At 40.3% G+C, this 21,194-nt stretch overlaps 1 protein-coding gene across 1 annotated transcript in view; it reads left to right on the forward strand.

Annotated features, from left to right (window-relative positions):
• Positions 1-21,194, forward strand: part of LOC118415059 (neuronal PAS domain-containing protein 3-like) — a 134,728-nt gene that overhangs the window by 29,959 nt on the left and 83,575 nt on the right. The window contains exon 2 of the mRNA XM_035819457.1: positions 9,816-10,060. Within this exon, the coding sequence (XP_035675350.1) occupies positions 9,816-10,060 (245 nt within the window). The remainder of the gene's footprint in view (positions 1-9,815; positions 10,061-21,194) is intronic.

Consider the following 21,194-nt stretch of genomic DNA (forward strand, 5'->3'; position numbering starts at 1 on the left):
GATTGTATGTGGCTATTCTTGGCAGGTAACCAGACAGGTGAGATATCTTTTGTCTGTTTACATCTGAAGGTAACACCAGGCTGTGTCGTTGGTTATGAGGAATAAGATATTGAAGCAAGGGATTTAGATGGAAACAGAGGGCAGGGGGGAAACTTGGTCTGAGCCTGACTATGTTGAATACCTGAAGCTTGATTCAGACTTTTCCTTAAACGTTATGAAATTCACTTACTTAGAGTCAATCATCTTATTTTGATGTTCATCTTCGAGTTAGCATTGTCTTAAAATTCGAAATCCAACGATTTTCGGAAATAGATTTTAGTGCTGTATCAAAATATGTTTCCTTAAAATCGGGTCAGTCTCCAGATTTGATTTTTTTTCCTGTCCCACTCATTGTTTAGGACACCAAGTTGTTAACTTAAATCTGTCATTTTGAAGCTTACAAAGATACAATACAAATTCATAAATTTCATGGCAAGGAGTTCAGAAGTCAACAGACAGAAATTTTCTTCATCAGAACAAGTACTCTGTACTCAGAGTGATGGGTCCAGGAGACAGTGCTGGTAGTTGGTACATCTACCAGTTTATTAGTCGTTTTGTACGTCACGCATAGTCTTGAGATTTTTCTTCTGTCTTTAAGTGACATCCACTGCAGGTCTGTTTTCATTAATTGGTGACACTAGCACCCCTGTCATAGCTGTTCCTACAGAATAACTATGTACCTATGTAAATTTTGTTCCAAGAGTCTTGACAATATCACCTAACAGGTGTGCTTACCTTGGAAGACAGGTGTGGCTACCTGAGAAGACAGGTGCAGTTGATGATGTACATGCATAAGTATCTGTTGACGTCTAAGTTAAGGATACAAACTTGTCTTAAGTTAACGGATACAAACTTGCCTTTAGTTAAGGATACAAACTTGTGTGATTTGCGGTTGACCAAGTGCCCACAGACCTTGTTCGGAAGCTGTCAGGTGCCAGACAGGTCAGTCTGTGGTCCAGGCCTCCCCTGATGCCTCACATCTGGCTTCTGTCATGTGCAGGAGGTCCTAAGACAGAAAGGTCTTTTCCAGATGGTCTTTTCCAGACTTGCTTGAAGGAAACCCAGGGGAAGGAAAGGAGGTTAGGAGGGCATTGTCCCCATGTGAGGTCAGGGGATACTGTAAATGCAGAAATGTTCGCTGTGGATTAATGTTCTGGGGGGTTTTCGTGGTGACCACTTCACCGCGAATTCAAGACCACCGCAAAAATTTTCTTTATTATGATATTAGATTGCAGTCTATGGTGTTACTGCAAACTTAAATCCACCGCGAAAAGTCCCTTTACCCGCCACCGCGAAATTAAATCCCCGAGAACTTAAATGCATTTACAGTAACTGGAGAGATAAGTCCAGACAGTCTTAGGGTTCTCCTCTGCAGTGCATGCAAGAACACAGAAGAAGAACATGGTGTTCTTGTCTTGACAAGTTTTCTAGGAAAAAAACATTGTTTCCTGAGTATAAATTTATCCAATAAGATTTGTAACCATTATGCACAAAATTAAAGTTTGACATCAAACACGTTACAAAAAATATAATGCTAGTTCACCTTTATTCACGGGGTAACCTATATCCGTTGTTTTTCAAAACAGTGTATTTAAGCACATCAAGTCGACGGGTGGTAGTTGCAAGCTGCAATGTACTGAAAATGTAGCAATTTTAAACCAACGTCCATCGACGTGGTATCCCCAAATACCACGTTTTTAAAAGCAATGGATATAGGTTACCCAACGGATAAAGGTGAACTAGTGTTAAGTGTTTGAAATGAAAACTATAATCTAACCATATCCACTCCTTAGAGTTATGTCAAGTATTATCCATTTCTCAGAACTGTGTGTAAACTTTCTTGTCAGGCTCCATTTTCATGATGGTCTTACGACCCTGGGTGATTTGGGGATCAAAGAATTTAATAACCATTCAAAATAGATAGTGAGACGTGACTTTCAGAATGGTTATATAAAAGTTACAAAGATGCACCAAAAAGTAGTTACTCAAGCAACTGGATATGGTTTTGGAAACGGTCAGACATTTCGGATAGAATCCACTATCCTTCGTCAGTGACACTGAAGTGATCTGGAAGAACTGATCTTTTATACCCTAACTATGAATGAAGACAATTTTAGATGTCCAATCGGAGACATTGTAAGACAAAGTCAAGCTGAGTTACAAAGATGACAGGTTCCTAACAATTCCCACAGTAGAGCGCAGTCACGTGGAGACACTGACATACCTGCCATGACAGCACAACAACATGGCTGACCTCACCTTTTTTCAAGGTCACCCGGGGAATGTTAGAGACTTCAGTGGAACATCAGGCCTTCCTGGTTTTTGGTGAGCAGCACAAATAACGTCTGCTTGTGGGGGAAATACGGCAAAACTGTTTTTTCTTCAGCTTCAAGTTTTTGCATTTTATTTGGCCTTGGTTGGTAATTGTAGTCACAGTATGTATAAGTTTCTGTGCATAGTTTGCCCTTTGAAGCATGTTCTTTTATTGCAAGCAGCCAGTGCGTCATTCATGGTCAATTTGTTCTCTTAAGTGGCATTTGTAATGTGACACTGTTACCTGTGGGGGTGATGACCATAAGATAAGTTGTGTGAACTAATAAATCAAGGCTTTGATCTTTACTAGCGCTTCAAGTTGTCATTCTATTTTGCAGAACCTTAATCTGCATATGATTAAGGTATGATATACCATCTCAGGTGGATAATTCATGTAATATATACAAGTATACTGGAAAATAATTGTACAGCTTCATAGTGATTTAATGTGAAAATTTGCTGAATGGCAGATGTGGTTATTTTTTTGTTCATTTGGGGAAAAAGTAGGAGTCTCAGAGTGATTCCCAAAACCAATTAATCAAATGGTCATGGCCTTGCAGTGGACATCACATAAGATGTTCCACTTGCAGTAAGGTCCATGTTGACATTGACAGAGGTCACTCTGAGGCTGTCTCAAGGTTAAAGATTGTGATGCAAGACGTCTCAGGTGACATCAGCAGCCAAAGCCAAGACTTTACGCGCCTGACCCTGGTCGGAAACCTGCCACTTTCACTTTTAGATTTGATCTCTCAGGGTCGTGCTTAAGGCGGTAAACTCTCACTTGCATTTTCATTCCATGCACCTCTTCTGGTTTGAACGGTACAGTAACTGTACTGTGGTGTAATGGTTAGTTATCCAGCTTATAAACTGTAATTATGGCATTCTGTGTCAGTGAGTCTAGAATAGAAATATAGAACATTAGTCACTACCGCTAGTTCCCCTTTATCCATGGGATAACCTATATCTGTTGTTTTAAAAAAGAGGCTACTTAGGGATGTAAAGTCGATGGATGGTGGCTTCAAACTGCAATATTTTGAAAAATTTTGAAATTTGAAGGAAAAATGTTTCAATTTGAAACACTGTCGTCCGACTTGATGTCCATAAATATCCTGTTTTAAAAACAACACAAAATCATAAATATAGGTTACCCCTGGATACAGGTGAGTTAGCGTCAAACAGAAAAAGTAGTTATTACCTGGTGGTTCAAATAAGGGCGGATTAAAATATCTGTATCTGTACCTGTACCTATCTCTCGGCTTGGCTTAGCCTGTATAACTGCCCTTCAGCATAACATACCAGCTTCGCGGGCACGCGGCACGGCAGCAGCTGGTTTTATTACACTGAACGATCCGTCACACCTAACTTTTGCACATCTATCCGCAAGCGTTCTTTAGTTTAAAACTATCAAGAGAAGATGCCTCTACTGTACTTGGTGACAACAAATTCCACTCTACGATAGTTCTGGGAAAGTAAGAATTTTTTTAACACATCAATCCTAGGTTGGCAACTCTGGTACTTGAAAATAGAGCAATGTTACAGGTCAATGTCAAGTTATTTCCAAGCACACTACGTCACACGAAACGTTGCACTACGTCATGCAATGTACATCATTAGCCAGCTCCTGACAGTTACTCATACACCCCTGCCCTTGTTATAAATGCTTACCTCCACATAGTTTTATCAGGTTAGTGTTATCACTGCATACATAGTTTTTAGCTTTGGGAATATATATTTTATCCCGACCTATTCTCTCTTCACTCAAGGCCTCAAAAGATTTAATCAAAACCGACCAACAACATCCTGCTAGGAGCTGTTTCAATAACGTGTCTGTTACAAGCTCACACCCTGAGTCAGAAGATTCTGCATCCCTTATCCAACAACTCTTGAGGATATTTAAGATGGACAGAAATAAAACCGTTATGCTTCTGACAGATGTAAAATTACGATCATCGTTATGCCTCGTTAGTGTCTATCTAGTCTACATGAGAATCTACATTCTTTTTTTGTAGTTCTAATTGTTGTTATGTTAGCAGTTCTTCTTGGCATTACCATATGATATTAATATTGTAGGTAAAAGTATTATTGTTGTCCATTTTCACCTGTTTTCACACACTTTATGCAGCCCTTGTGAGCTAAATATCATACATACATACATATACATTCATACAAATGTACATACATACATATACTTGTGAGCTAAGTATCAGTCACGCCCACCTTCCCAAGACAAGATAATAACCAGGTATATCGTCTTCCAGGAATCACGATCAAATAACTGTCGTGCAAACATTTACGCTTTTTATGATTATAGGATGCATGCGAACGTTCTGACTGACTAGGTTCATTTCGGGTCGTAATGTTTCATAGAATCCTCTCGGAGGGTGATTCCAGGCTCTTAGGTGGGTATTTATTGCAAGAATGACACGTCCCATAAATGCGTAAAATGTTTAAAGATTGTCCATTAGCATCGGGCGGCCAGGGGTTTGTGATCGCGTTTGCTTGACGTGCAAGTTTCCCTGACTGTCATGCAAACCCGTTTTATCGTTTTTTAGGTGCAGACGTTTTTAGAGCTGCTGAGGGCAATAAATTCCGTTACCATTCTATAGCAGAATTAATAGGTCTAAAATTGATGCCATTTCAGGGAATAGTTGTCTAATTTCAGATCTGGCAACTATACACAAACTTTCCCGGGGAAAAACTGGAGATGTATGTAATCTGTCTAAACGCTGTAAATCAATGACGCACTTATCCACCTTCTCGGCGCTTTAATTCGAAGGCTGCTGCAGGCGCGCAGTTATGAAATTGCCGAGTAATTAGTGACTGTCTGAGGCTCGTCGTGACCCGAAGGGGGCCCAGCAGATGCAGCGGGAAAATAATTACTTTAATCACGCTCCCTGTTGAGAACCCAGTTCCTATGTCTACTCCGCTCCGCACCCCAACCTCAACGTCAGTTACACCCCTAACGCTAGCTCACCTTTATCCGTGGGGTAACCTATATCCGTTGTTTTAAAAACCGGGTATTTAGGGATAACACTAGTTCACCTTTATCTTAGGGGTAACCTATATCCGTTGTTATAAAAGCCGGGTATTTAGGGATAACACTAGTTCACCTTTATCCGGGTAACCTATATCCGTCGTTTTAAAAACCGGGTATTTAGGGATAACACTAGTTCACCTTTATCCGCGGGGTAACCTGTATCTGTTGTTTTAAAAACTGGGTATTTAGGGATAACACTAGTTCACCTTTATCCGGGTAGCCTATATCCGTCGTTTTAAAAACCGGGTATTTAGGGATAACACTAGTTCACCTTTATCCGCGGGGTAACCTATATCCGTTGTTTTAAAAACCGGGTATTTAGGGATAACACTAGTTCACCTTTATCCGTTGTATATGAAATTGGAGTATTTAGGGATATCGAGTCGACAGGTGGATGTTTCAGACTGGAAATATTGCAATTTGAAACCAACATCCGTCGACTTTATATCTCTAAATACTTTGTTTTTAAAAACAACGGATATAGGTTACCATGTGGATAAAGGTGAACTACCATTATCAAGTCGACGGAAGGTGGTTGCAAATTGCAATAGTATCTTTTACATTTTGGAAATAGTAAAACCAACGTCTGTACGTCAACTTGATATCCCAAAGTATCCTGTTTTTAAAACGATAGATATAGGTTACCCAACGGATTAAGGAGAACTGGTGTTATATGTTCTGGTACCCCATATCCCTTATTGTCCAAAATTTGTGGTGTGGGAGCATAAGGTTGTCCCCCCCTAAATGCCAGCTATTGGGGTGAGAGGGCTTTAGACAGTATTTGCATTTTCAGCTTGATTATACTATAGCGTCCCCAAATAATTGAAGGAAGGGGCTGTTCTTTGGTACAAATGGATTGATTAGGGTGAAGCTGGGGCTCCCTCGCCGAGCCGTGTAAAACTATGTAGCCTTTGTAATGTTTGTGCTTCCTTCTTAAGCCCCCATATATCCCAATCAGTCGGGACGCCACCTTCTTATACATGGCAAGAAATTGGACATTGTGAAACATGGGGCATTTCCAAACCTAACAGAAGACCTAACGTAGAATGATATTGCACCCAAGGGAATTCACCGATTTTTGCAACACAATCCACCTTACATGCCAATCAGGTACTTGAATTTCATGTTGTCTGGGCTGGGACAGTATACACATTTTCCATCAACCCTTTGTCCAAAACCCTCCACAGCCTAACAAGGGACACACGCCATCCTGACACAAGAGGGACACCGAGTCTCAAGCAAACCTTACATAACGGCATTAGCACGGGTGGTCCTTCTTAACAAGACACAAGACACACGCAACCAAGTTTTTCCACCTTACGTTACGAGCTGCGATTTTTTCCTCAACCCTTACGTTACGGAAGCCTGTCCGCTATCTCGAGCTGCGATGTTTTCGTCAACCCTTACGTTACGGAAGCCTGTCCGCTATCTCAAGCTGCGATTTTTTAGTCAACCCTTACGTTACGGAAGCCTGTCCGCTATATCTAGCTGCGATTTTTTTGTCAACCCTTACGTTACGGAAGCCTGTCCGCTATCTCGAGCTGCGATTTTTTAGTCAACCCTTACGTTACGGAAGCCTGTCCGCTATATCTAGCTGCGATTTTTTAGTCAACCCTTACGTTATGGAAGCCTGTCCGCTATCTCGAGCTGCGATTTTTTTGTCAACCCTTACGTTACGGAAGCCAGTTCAAGCCAGTTGCGTGTCCTCTATCTTGAGCTGCGATCTTTTCGTCAAACGTTACGGAAGTGGTCCTGTGTGGCCCGTTGACGGAAGTGGTCAATTATACGCAAAATCCAAACACTCAGGGCCCCAACGAATATCGGAACAGTCTATATAAAGACACGAACATATGAAAAAATGGAGCGTTTAATACCAGCCCGGTGTGATTCTTTTAGTTCATGTTTACCAGAATCGTTGGAGAATGCCCCACTGAGCATCATGCACGCCTGGCTTGGCACGTGTTGAGCAAATGTGCTTCCAAGTGTAAACTCGAAGGTCATACTAGTCACATTTTACCAGAGAAACATTTTTTCGAAATGTTTTAGATTATGCTATATGTAATATTTTTACGAGAACTTTGCTTAACAGAAGCTCGGTGACAGCTTGTGTACTGATGACTGCTAAATTCTCCCAACAGCCGGATTTTTCCAGCTGTGGGCTCGCCGGCCTTATGTTTCTTCCCCTTCACAGCGTTCTTTAGAGGAAAATTGGACATGTAAGCTCCCAAAGTTCTGCACAACATTTTGAATGTCGGAATATTAGTTCTCCTTCTGATGGCCAAAAATCACTACCTAACAATTGAAGTCGATTTTGGTGGTCATTTTCAAAATCGTCAACCTCACACACGAAACAGCACCAAACTGGGTGCAACGCAGACGTGATAACGCCAGAGGGGACGTCACTTTATACAGCTTGGAACGCCGTGGTAGCCACACAGGACCACTTCCGTAACGTTTGACGAAAAGATCGCAGCTCGAGATAGCGGACACGCAACTGGCTTGAACTGGCTTCCGTAACGTAAGGGTTGACTAAAAAATCGCAGCTCGAGATAGCGGACAGGCTTCCGTAACGTAAGGGTTGACAAAAAAATCGCAGCTCGAGATAGCGGACAGGCTTCCGTAACGTAAGGGTTGACGAAAACATCGCAGCTCGAGATAGCGGACAGGCTTCCGTAACGTAAGGGTTGACGAAAACATCGCAGCTCGAGATAGCGGGCAGGCTTCCGTAATGTAAGGTTTGACGAAAACATCGCAGCTCGATATAGCGGGCAAGCAACGGGCCATGAACGACACCGGGCAACCTGTTAGTCCTCTGTACTGAAATTCCCAAGGGAGACAGGAATGAACCCCTGGTGTACATTTTACTCGTAGCCACTGAAGGCAGACTGTTATGAAAACACAATCATGTATTTAAATCGATAACCCGTTGGTTTGTAAGCTTATTTGTAAGTTTTTGAAATGCCCCATGTTTCAGAATGTCCAATATTTTGCCACTACTGCACCTTCTCACAGAGGGCAACATTAATGCAAATGTTCGGCAGTTGTTTGCATACTGGCGTGGGGGCATCTATAGGCGACTTTCACTGACCAGCTTATACCCGCTGAAAGTCTACAGCTGACGACAAACGAGGGCTGTCACCAGCCATCCCACTCATTGTTTGGGAGCCGGGCATGTTTCATTTCTGTTTTCAAATCTGTTTTACGCTTTAAATACAATAAACATTTTTACCAATTTCATGCTTTGAAGGTCAGATTTGGGGACGGATGGGGTGAAATTTTTGTCAGCCCCAACGAGCAAATTTCCGTCCGAAGGCAGTGGAATGGGTCATACATGTACATGTAGAGACAACCCTATTAGACAAATGCTGGCTTAGGCTGCACGAATTCAATTTGTTGGTTCCCAGATTTCTGGAGATTATGCTAACTAGAAGAACATCATGAGAATAGTCTTATGAATAGTCTTTAGCTTCGTACACATTAGCTTCCCTATTTATAGCAGGCCTATAAGTTGGGCTTTTATCAACTTTATCAGAATCTGTTTTCTGCGTGTTAATTGTTCCCATTGTTTGCTGGCAATGAAACAGAAAACAGCAAATGATAGGCTAAGAAAAAGCCCAACTCGAAAGCCTGCTAGGAAGGAAGATGGGACACACACACAATGTATTGGCGGGGCAGGATCCCAGCCTTAATTTTGTAGTTCGAATGTGAATCTACATTACATGTAGAACCCAAATCCAAGTTTACCCCCGAGCTCCCTGTTCACATGTCACCCTCAGGTTAAAATGTCCCCCTAAAATGTTTTGGGGAACCAAGGAAATGAATTTGTGTGGCCTAGAGACGAACAAGTTGCTTCTCTTCCCAACGAGGTTGTTGTGAAGCGCTGCGATGTGCAGGCATGCCCCAGCCAGCCAGACGGGCGGTTGTGTGTGTTGTCCCACTGCGTTTTAATCTGCGCTGCCAGACGTATCAGAAATATTTGATTATCTTGGAAGGTAGCAGCATGTCACATCAATCTTCCTCCTGACATGTTCATCGGCCTGTCAACTTCAGCAAGGCGCAGAAAAATAAAGGACGAGGCCAGGCCATTCAATTTCCCCTAGCTGCACACTGTTACAGTGTAAAGCCCGGGGTAAGGAGAGCCAGACCTTAGCAGGGCTTATTTTCCAAGGTGGTAATTATGAAGTGATCTTTCCCATTTCAGATGTAAATCCTCCCCTCACTGCCTCCGTCAGCACAGAACCCTTCACAAACGTGGCTGTGGCTGGGTCGAGTTGATTAAGTCTCGTTTGACATGTAAATGAGGGAGCGGGGAGGCCCCGGGTCAAGTGCAGCCTGTGGGTTGAATGTTATCGCAGCGTGCCCAGACGCTGGTACGTACGGGCTGCCCCGGTATGATGCTGCATTCTCCCGTTGTCTGTCCCCCCAGTGTGCTGGCGCTGCGCAAGGAGAAGTCGAGGGATGCCGCGAGGAACCGCCGGGGAAAGGAGAACTACGAGTTTTACGAGCTGGCCAAGATGCTGCCGTTGCCGGCGGCGATAACGAGCCAGCTGGACAAGGCCTCCATCATCCGACTCACCATCAGTTACCTGAAGATGAGGGACTTCTCAGGGCAGGGCGACCCCCCCTGGAACACCATAATGGACTGTCCCCCACCCAACAAATCTGTCAAAGGTAAGACTTAACCATGTACCATTTTGGGGGTGTGTGCTTCAAAAACATACCAGTCCTGTATTTGCTTTTTGTCAATCAAATGTTTCAAAGGTCCTACAACCATCAGACTTTAACCATGTGCAGTTATTTTGGGACACATTATTAACACATGGGCCCAGTGCTTTTTGGCCAAGGCAAGCCAAGTGATAACGACAAATAACAGTAAGTATACGCCAGCAATGTATTTTGTTTGATCTCATATTCTTCAAGATGAATGGCTGAATTTACATAACAGAATGAAAACAAGAGTGATTCAGAAGAGGAAATTTTGTAATTTTCGTTTGCACAGTTTCAGGGCTGTGGTTTTACAGAATACTCAGGGTTCTATTCTGTGATCCTGCAACTTTAATCATCATCTTTTGGGGCTATGGGGGTTGATTTTGAAACGTGGATGCTCTTTGTACAACCTTGTCTTTAGCACTTACACACATGGCTTTGGAGTCGTGATGATAAAACCGTCGGCTTGTATATGTATGTGCATCGGCAGACAGGTAATAAATACATTTACTGCAAATACAAGGGAGGCTCGAAGGCTTATTGCAGGTAACAGTTGGCAATGACAGGTTGAGGACAGTATACTGTATAATAAAAAACAAGCTTTTACCTTAAAGCAACTTGAGGAGTAAGGTTATGGGAAAGAGTGGAAGATGAAATGCTCCTCTTTTTTCTATAGCATAATGCTCTTTTTTTTAAACCATGAGCAGAGCTTATTTGTATGAATTGCTTCTCTTGCTTTCAGTCATTGACTAAACATTGGGCTTTACCGCCTAGTGTTTGGGAGTTGTTTTTAAAACGCTGCCTTGTTAGGGTCTGGGTGCTTTCTGTGTAATCAGCCAGGCATCCCTACTCTTTCACATGCTCCCGACACTGAACTCAGGATAATGAAATTGTCGGCTTGTACGCAGGGAGGCCCTTTATACAGCGGAGTCATATGACGGGAGTATAATGGGATCTGTAATGCTCAGATGCGAACCGTTATGTAATTATATCAATCTGTCCGGGACTATTTATTGTCAATTTGATGTTACAAGCCAGGGCCTGTGCCTGTAGTAGGCCTGATCGTATCTCGCTGCTGCGTCGTAATTCTCGCAGACAATTACCCGGGTATCTTTTGTCCCGATCACGATGAGTAAAAGGGTCGGCATGCCGGTGTTATTAAGCCGACTGCAGTAGCTCCCGTGCAATTGGCGGGGCAGGATCCCTGCCTTAATTCTGCCTTATTAGTCGGTCTCCCATAGTTTATTTCTTCAGAGCCTTCTCCAAATGCGTTGAGCAGTCTGGGCAGGGTTGTGGTATGGGCCCGAGGATTGGGACGTCGGCTTGGATGTTGTGGTAGCCCACACCAAAGGCTGGCCGTGAGCCTGTGTTTTGGGGGAAGGTTTGTTCACACACTCTGAAGGAAATCCTCCCTCTAGGCCAGGGCAACACCATATACTGTTTCTCAGACATTTTGTAATGGGAAAAACAACCCAAATTGTCTTGGAAATGTTACTATCTTTATTGAGAATGTGATTTTTGAATAAAGACCAAGTAACTCTTAATGTCATTTAATGGTAAAAATACTCATATAAAATTGTTAGTTTACATATTATACTGCAAAGGAGAGATACCATCATAGGGATCAAAGAAAACAAAATCCATACCCATCAACACAACATAGTTAAGGTTGTCTGCTTGGACATATCTGTTGATAGTATTTCAAATTTCATATTTATATAGACTTACTCCCCAAGAGGTCATTGTCTCGTTACATCTGATGATCATACTTAAAACCTGAAAAGTTATTGGGAAACCTTGAATTGAAATCCCTGACCATGTTGACTGTAAGGTCCTGCACAAAAACTATTTGTCGATTTTATAAAAAAATTGTTTCACCGCATGAATTCAAAACACTGACGTCCAGTTGGCTATCTGTCAAAACCACAGGTATGGTGTCAGAGATACCAGGAGCAGAACAACTAAATAATCTTAGACTAAATAAACAGCTTGAAAATGATAAGACAAGGGAAGGGTTATCAGCATGAATTACTGTTGCTATGTGCCAAACTGCTTTATGAGCCTCTGCAATCTTTAGTTTAGTTTAGTTTGCAGTATTCAACTCAGGCAACAAAGAACAGATTTAAAGTTCAGAATCATGGTCATGTAAGGCCTAGGGAAAAAATATAATTGTGTTTCCTGTTTCAGTCTTGAAAAAAATTAGGGTCGCTATAGGTAGGTATTAGTATTTTTTTCTTTTTTTCTTTGTTTCAAAATCTGGCCAAAACTCTAGTGGTGCAATACAGTAATACTGAAATGCAAGAGAACAATATATTTTCAAAGTTAACTTTGATTCTATGTATAATAGTTACAAATCTGTGGATACATTTATCCTTCATTAGATAGGACAAGCAGGACAAAAAAGGCATGGATTGGCAGGTTTTTTTAGGGTCGGTCGGGAAACAGGAAACACAACATTTCTTTACCAAGGCCTAACTGTTGCATGGGGACACTGGCCTTTGTGCTGCCCTCCTGGGCAGGAAAACTGGACGGATATCACACATCGATCCCTGATCATCGTGGTCATCAAAAATGTCTTAAAATTTTCATGTCTTAGGGACTGTTAATGCTCCTGGAGTATTGATTTATTGGCTATTGTTATATATTATTGATCTGAACATTAGAAGGCCAATATCTTGGCTGGCGGATTAGCGAAGTTGAAGGGGTCACAAAGTTTTATTGCCGGAAGCTGAGGAGTTTTAGGGGGTTCAGGAGTAGAAAAATTCTGTCCTTCACAGATTACGAAAACTACTTGTAATGCAGGGGGATATACTTTTAATTTTCTATCAACGTTTAGCCCTTTTTTTAATGACATCTTTTGTGCTTACATACATATATTTTTATTTGATGATATATGATTTATCTACATAGCATGTTTGAGTGTTAATGGAAATGTTGTACATCCTGTGACATTCATTAAAACCTTTTTTGTGAGTAAGGTCTAATTATCAGAGTTTGTTCAACAGGGAGATTGAAAAACAGTAGAATGTAGTTCACTTTAAACCTGTGCAGACGTGGGTGCAGAGAGGAAAGTTGTGTTCAGGGCCTTTACCACATCCAAGGACACAAGACACAAGATGGGTAGCATGACGAGATTTGAACCCAGGACCTCTGGATTCTGGGTTAAACACCCTGCAGTTATGCCAAATAACCACACATATCTTGATGAAAAATACAAAAACATTCACATGGTCCTTAAACAGGCGTCTATCAGTCACCGAAACGTTAGCAAGTAAGTTAAACCTGGTTGTGTACAGGAATTCTCCTATATCCTATATTCTTACCAACGGTTGAACCTTATGAAATTATTTTCGGAAGTGCCTTAAACAGTTTCAGTCTCCAGCATTGGTACCATGTGGAGGTATTTCTACCAATATATACACAGAGCCAATGTTAGTGTAACAAATGATACAGGAAGACCCGAAGGTCCTTTGTGATTGGATTTTTAAAAGGATACTTGGCATCCTAGTTAAGCCCTGGCAGCTTTTCTCTTATCTTCAGGTTCAAGTTCATTCAAGTTCACACTGTTTTCATTGGCTCGGAAAGCTCTGAATACAAGCCAGCATACGTGACATAAACGGAGCATATTCTATGTATTATATTTACATGCGTTGAAAAATACACAGTGCGATGTTTGCCGTAGTATGACATAGAACAACAAACCCGTGACCCCGATCTGCTACGGCAGCTCCCATTGGCTGGGAGCCACGCCGTCATGCTTACCCCTGCCCCCTGGTGTGTGCATGGGCCCGACCCGAAGCCATTTATATGTCTATCTGTCAAAAACAATCGGTCTCACCACACGGAAATAAACGGCTTCCCTGCATTATTTACACAGCAAAAAAACGTTCTTTTAAGCAGCGGTGTAGTTAGAATTTAGTGTTGGCTTTAGGAAAGGAAAAATGATAATATTTACAAACATGTACATGTAGTTGGTGTAATTTTCCTGCATGTCTGTCTAGCTTGGTGGTAATACCACACACACACAGCCGGCTGCCCTATTTACATGGCAATAATTGATATCTTACAGCATCTGACATGATGTACATAAATCTACAACCTAATGAGGTTTGTGGTCTTGTGGGGTGCAGTTTTCAGGCAGAATAACTAGTACATACATTAGGGGACAGACCAGGATTTGTGTCTGTGTGAGGGGGGCATGAAAATATAGGCTTGACACTAAGATTTCATGTAATTTCTGTTTTTTGTCTTTCTTTTCGTGCTACTCTTTTGTTTGTTTTGTAACTTCTCGGTGTATCTTTTTGCGCTTTGTTATTTTGGAACACTACAACCCTCCTCTATTTCCTGGACTGTCCCTAACATTAGCATAAGTTTGCATTGTGCTTTTTGTACGACCAATATAGTATTTCTCCCATAGTTCATTTGCAGATACCTACAGAGCTTCTTGGAATTTCAAGTTGTTCTGAAGACTTTGAGGACCAAACTCAATCCCAGCCATAAATTTTATGAATAACTACAGGCATGTTTCAGTCTGGGGGGAAAATTTAGCGTCTTGCCAATATCGTCTACAGAGAGCTTTCAAGGAGACATCTATGACGCTGTTAACTGTAATTTGATTTTCCGTAATGAGGATATGATGTATATATAATGTATATTGATAGAATTTGCACAGATGATCGTATCCTTTGTGTATTCCTGGCATACAAAACTGATGAGATGAAAAATTGTTGAAATCTGACTAAAATTGATCAAGGTACAAATAGAGAAATGTTTGGGAAAACATCATTTTTCAAAATCTTTTTGACTTAAAGATGTTAAGTCTCATTTTCTTACACACATGCAGAATAGTTATTGTTTTATGATGCTCAACGGGTTATTGCCATCACTCCAAATTACTGTACCGAATTTTTGCCTGAGGCCACACCAATTCTATTTGTTGTTTCTCAAATATTTTCAGAAAAAAATGGGTCGGTCGGTCGAAAAAAAATAAAGTAAAAACTTTTCAAAAAGTAGGAGAGATCGGACAGGAAAATCTAAACTTTCAACATTTAGGGAGTCTCTGGTAGCAAAGTCCAAAGTTTGAAGAAAAATGATAAATGTACCATCCAAAATATGCACAAAGTCATACAGCTACTGGAATTTGAGGCCCATACTTAATTTGAGAAAGCAAAGGCAGTGAATTTCTGTCAACTTGGAAAAAAAAGGTTGGGATATCCGAGAAACAACAAATAAAATTGGTGTGACCTGACGAATTTGAATAACTGCAACGTTGCTCCCCAGTACAAACCTACCGATTGGGGATGAGACAAGCCAGTCAGGCATGCGCGTATCTTGTCAGTGAGATCGGCTGCACCTTAGGTAATTATACCAGGGATCAGATTACAATGCCATCTTCCCAGGTAGAGATCGCATTTCCTGATGTAAGGGCCAGATTCCATCAAGGCCATAAAAGCTCCTCTGTCCTCGTTGGCAGAATTTGTGACAGACAAAATAATTGGGTCAAATCAATCCTTGGTATTTTTTGTGCTGCTTTACTTTTAGGCTGGGGATTCCATGCATTGGACAAAGGGTCAGGGCAACCTGTCCTTCTTGTAGCGCTAGTTCACCTTTATTCGCGGGGTAACCTTTATCTGTTGTATTAACACCAGGGTATTTTGGGGTATCAAGTCGAGGGACAGTGGTCTCAAACTGATTTAATATTATATTGAAAAAAAAAATGCAATTTGAGACCACCGTCCATCAATGTGATATCCCAAAATATCCTGTTTTTAGGTACAACGGATATGGGTTACTCTGCGAATAAAGGTGAACTAGAATTCAGATATCTAGTCACTCAAGACAATCTTGAGAAGGCCTCTGTAACAATGTCTTTTTAATGTGGCAGTATACTGTATTATGGCACTCGGTGGAATTATTAGAGCTAGTTGATGTAATATTCTCGCCTGTTCCATTACATTGGGTCAAATCATAATCATCATATACCAACAGTAGTCATGGCAACTGGCCAGTTAAATATGTCAATAGAGATTTTTTGCCTGGGGCATTCTGGGAGGAAATGTGTGCGGTTGTGGCCAGCGAGGAAATTATCCGATTGTCGGCTGCTGATTGGGTGGCTACGAGCCGTCCACGTTGTGTTGCTGCAGTTGCCAAAACTCGTAAATCAGCCCCATACTATACTATAGGGAGATGGCAACAGGGTCCTGAGCGTTTGGTAGTGTGCATATATTCCAGCGGTTAGTGACCCGGCCTCTAGTCTGGACCAAGGTTTGGAGTTTGATTGAACCATGGCTGTTATCGTTAAAACAACATGCATGCTACTGGAAAGGGTTGCAGTCCTTGGGACGGTCCACTGTTCATTGAGCTTGTGGGAAAGACCTTGGGGAATTCTTCCTTTAAGTAATTAACCTGGGAATACTGTATATTATACTAGTAGCATTGGTCTTCTCTGTCATGACCAGTGGAAGATATTTTCAGTGAGCTTATTTGCACCTTGCATTTGTCTGTTGTGTCTCTCTTCTTCTTGACAAGTACCTGTAAAATCTTCTATGACAGGAAGTACAGTGTAATTTACTTATATATGTATCCTCTTCCTCTCTAGGGAGACAATGTAGTTATATCTACTTGTTATCATTTATTTATTATAGTTATTAGAAGGCTAGGGTAATAGGGCCAAGTTGTTACTTCTGAACTGAACTGTTACTTCTTTGCGCTTATTTGTGTGTTTTTATTCATTGAATATTATTGTTTTAAGTTGGCCATTTTAGTTGCCAAATTTTCAGTGGTCAGATATACATTTGTTACACATAATTTTACTTAAAAAAAAAGATTGCCTGAACAAAAAACAAACAACAACAACATTCGGACAGAACTCTCTAACTATCAGGTACAGTTCCATGACCATCATATGCATCATACTATATAACAGGCACATGGATTTAAGGAGTCTTTCCTATGACAGCAAAATGGGAATAATGAAACTAATTCATTGATTTGCAGTATCATCAGTTATGTCAACTCTCATAATACCACTGGGTGCCATTTTACCGCCTCATCAGAAAAACATTGTTATATCAGGGCTCGAAATTCACTTTTGGGATTAGGTGCACTGGTAAACCCAGCTTAAAAAATTGGGTGCACCAAGAAATTTTTGGGTGCACCACTTAAATTTAAGTAATAACCTAATAATAAAACTTAGTTTGTTACTTAGTTACAGGCTATCAACTCCTTAGGCTATCAAAACAAGTACCATGACAAACATTTTTATTATCTTTCTAACACTTAGATGTCAAGAATATGATGTATACTAGTACACTTTGATATCTTTACATACATGTGTCAAATTATATTTGGGTGCACCCTGTGCACCCACAGAAAATAATTGGGTGAACAGCTCCAATTTTGGGTGCACCTGGGTGCACATGCACCCAGTATTTAGAGCCCTGTATATATGGTATAGGACTTCTCAAGATTGTCTTCAACACCTAAATATCTGGAGTGTGCTTACCTCAGGATTACTTATACTACATTGGTACATCTCTTCAAATTATCTTATTATATTCCTGTGGCAGTATTAGTAGTATCACACCCGGTGGAATCATGACTTTAAAAAGAGATAATGAGAGTTGATGTTACACACGTAAACATGTTACTTGAGATTCAAACATACATACATACATAACTTTTATCATACAACCTTTTTTATACCAAAGATCTTGAGATTTTTAAATCTTGAGATGTTTTAACTTGATCTTGATATGTATTGACTTGATCTTGAGATGTTTCAGAAAAATCTTAAGATGCTTTCCAAAAATCTCAAGATGTTTTAAAAGTTGGTTTGAAAAAGTCGTGCGTCCCGAAATGTATTAAAGAATCTTGAGAAAGATCTGAAAGTTCTTCAGATACTAGTAGTTATGAAAAATCTCAAGATTGTTTCGAAAAAGCTCAATGTTGTCTCATAAAGTCTCAAGATTGTCATAAAAAAAGATTTCACACAAATTTTCAATGAGGTGGGAAGACCCCCGCTAGGGGTCATTGTGATCGCTGTACCTTTTAAGCTGTAAATGGTCAAAAGCATTAGTCCAAAGTATTCTGCTCAGTCCAAGAATAATCTGCTCGCTGTTATATACAGCATGCCCTAAAAGCACAATGTTGTCAATGGATAATCAAATGGTGGAATTGTAGTCCATGTATGATCAGAGGAAAACAAGCTTTAGTAATTTCTTAAACAAAAAAATACTGCAAGACTTGATGAAATGAAATTGATGACATTCTCATTCATACACCCAAACCTAGAAAAGAAAACTTTTTTACAGTTCATTCTCTTGTAACATTACCAGATTGTAATTTTTCTGTTTTAGGACAATTTGTCATATAACATTTCATGTGAGTTTTTTTGGCCTGTAGATGTAATAGGTATGGATTTACAGAGTCTGGCATACTATTAATCATAAATGTATATCAGGTGTGCCACTTTTATTAGTACTAAGCACAATCATTCTCTGTTTTAATCATTTCATAATCAACAGTGATTATATTTCTGTTTATACTCCCAAGTCATGGATTAAGCCTCAAGAGGAATGACTGTCACCTCTTCGTTAGTTAATGAACATCTTTATAAACAGTGGATAACAACAACAATTAGAGTAAACAAATTATCAATATATAGCTATAGTCATGAACACTAACTGTGTACAAAATGCAGTACATAGAAATCACATGTAGTTGATATATACATACATGTAGCTTATTCAACTTGTACATTTTAGCACATGTATGAATATTCAACAGGAAACATTGAGTATTTTACGATCCAGTAGGACAGGCATCGATTAGATCCTATTGTGTAAAGAAAGATGGATGTTATCCTGTACAATTATAGCAATCAAACGCATGAGTAAAAGTTGGATAGAGATTTTACTAATGGTATGTTGAAAGGCTGATATATATCCTTCCAAAGACAAATATTTTCTTTTGCTTTCCAGAGGTTGTAGATTTAGTGTCCACACAAGTTTAATTTGCTGGTTCTAAGATCTGTTGGATATATGCTTACCTGGAAAATTAAAATGAAAAAAAAAAACAGTTTTGGTACACATTTTGTAGAAGATAATCAATGGATTGGGTGGACAAAAGTTAGATAAGAAGTTAATGTTTTCAAGTTTTTTTTTGCTGCCAAAATTATCTTGAGAACAATGTTTGTATGTGTAAGGCCTATCTAAAATCACATATTTGATTTAAAAAAGGCAACTTTCCCAATATGAATGGGGAACCAGTGAAACAAGTTATTAACTTGCCCTGGCCTGAGTTGTAGTTTGGTTCAGGGTCTTCTCTCTCAGTATCAGTGTTTACATAATCTGTCTTGCTGTCAGACCTGGTCCTGTAAAGTTGGTTATGTATGATGTTAAGGATGGGAGAATCACAGGCCCCCTGGGACAGTGCCGTATTATCCACTCATGAGGATAACGTTACATCATATATCAGCCGCAATCTACCCAGAAGTGCTGATATTTTCTGCATGGTTTTTTCAACGGGTTTGTTCAATGCAAGGCCCAGGGTTGTAGCCAGCCTAAAATCATTTTCCGTCCCCTCAATTTTGAATTTTATCGAGATTCGCTCCTAGGGGGGTCTGGGGCCATGCTCCCCTGGAAAATCTAGACTCTCTGAAATGCTGCTATTTCCTGCATTTTAAGGTGTAAAGTTTGCTGGTAAACTAAGCTGTTCATTAGTTTTAGTGACAAATTACACAAGGAGGACAACTTTACATATTGCTTTTTGTCCATCACAGAGGACGAAATGGGCAAAAACTTTTTCCGTCCCGAGCTGCAAATTCCGTCAAAGGACGGGCTCTGGCTACAACCCTGGCAAGGCCATTTTACCACTCCTAGGCAATGAACTGATTTGATGGATGGTGGGAATTACTACGCTAGAAGATAGCAATGAACACTGGGTTCGAAGGCTTGAAGATTATATACAGGAGGGAAACAGTTGTCATCGAGAGACATCCAATCTTTGGCTTTAGCTGTAGAAGGACTTAGAGACTGGTAATTGAACAGTAGAACGATGTGAGCTAGAAAATAACCTTACTATAGGTGTTATGCTAAAAGGCTCTGTAAAATGCAATTTTGAAAATCTAGTGGAAACCTTACAGTAGAGGTCTTTTTCACTGTATTAAGTTAAAATTGAAACATGTCAGTTGAACAGTAGTAGTAACGTTATAAAGGAAACACTTACATTACATATTTTCCCAATTTTTTGTTGTTACAATTTAATGGCATACTTTTGACCACTTGGCAGCAGCTTTGTATAATTTTCTGTACGGTTGAAACTTTTTTTAATTTTGCAAATTGACCAAAATTGATGAGAGCATGCATGTCATCCATGTAATCAAATTGACATGGCCTAATTTGTTTCCCTTGGTAGAATATCAAACTTATTATGAACATAATGATGATCCCTAATGCCGCACCAATGACATTTTAGAGTAACAAAAACTAAATATTTAGCAAGTGGGCCAGATAAAAAAGGGGTCTAGGTCAGGAAAACTTTAGTCTGACAATATCATATCTGAATCTCCAAAACTGTACTTTAAAGATAACGCCAGCTCACCTTTCTCCTTGGGGTAACCTACATGCATATCTATTGTTTTTTAAAACAGTATTTAGATCATTCCAGATCGTTGGATGGCAGTGTCAAATCACAAAATGTAGCATTTTCAAACCAGTCTATTTACTTGATATCCCTAAATATACTTTGTATACCCCTTTAAAAAATGGATATAGGTTACCCCACAGATAAAGGTGAACTAGCGTTACATTTTGTTTACCCTCTGACTGTTTTGCTGTTGATGTTACAGTCAATATCTATATACACTAAAATCCAAAACCAACAAATGACATTGTTGGTGCCCACCCAAACATGCTAAAATCATTCATAGCTCCTTGGCTATTGCCTATGTGCTGCACATCTACGTATACAATAGAAGAATTTGGGACGGCTGCAGCTCAAAAAGCCATTAGAAAATGTCTTTAACCCCTGCAAACATCCCAATAAAACGGGGCAGGCTCGCGAGAACGATGCACCTTTCACATGTTTGGCCCGGGTG

This window comes from Branchiostoma floridae, chromosome 1, assembly GCF_000003815.2.
Source record: "Branchiostoma floridae strain S238N-H82 chromosome 1, Bfl_VNyyK, whole genome shotgun sequence".
Classification (NCBI taxonomy): Eukaryota; Metazoa; Chordata; class Leptocardii; order Amphioxiformes; family Branchiostomatidae; genus Branchiostoma; species Branchiostoma floridae.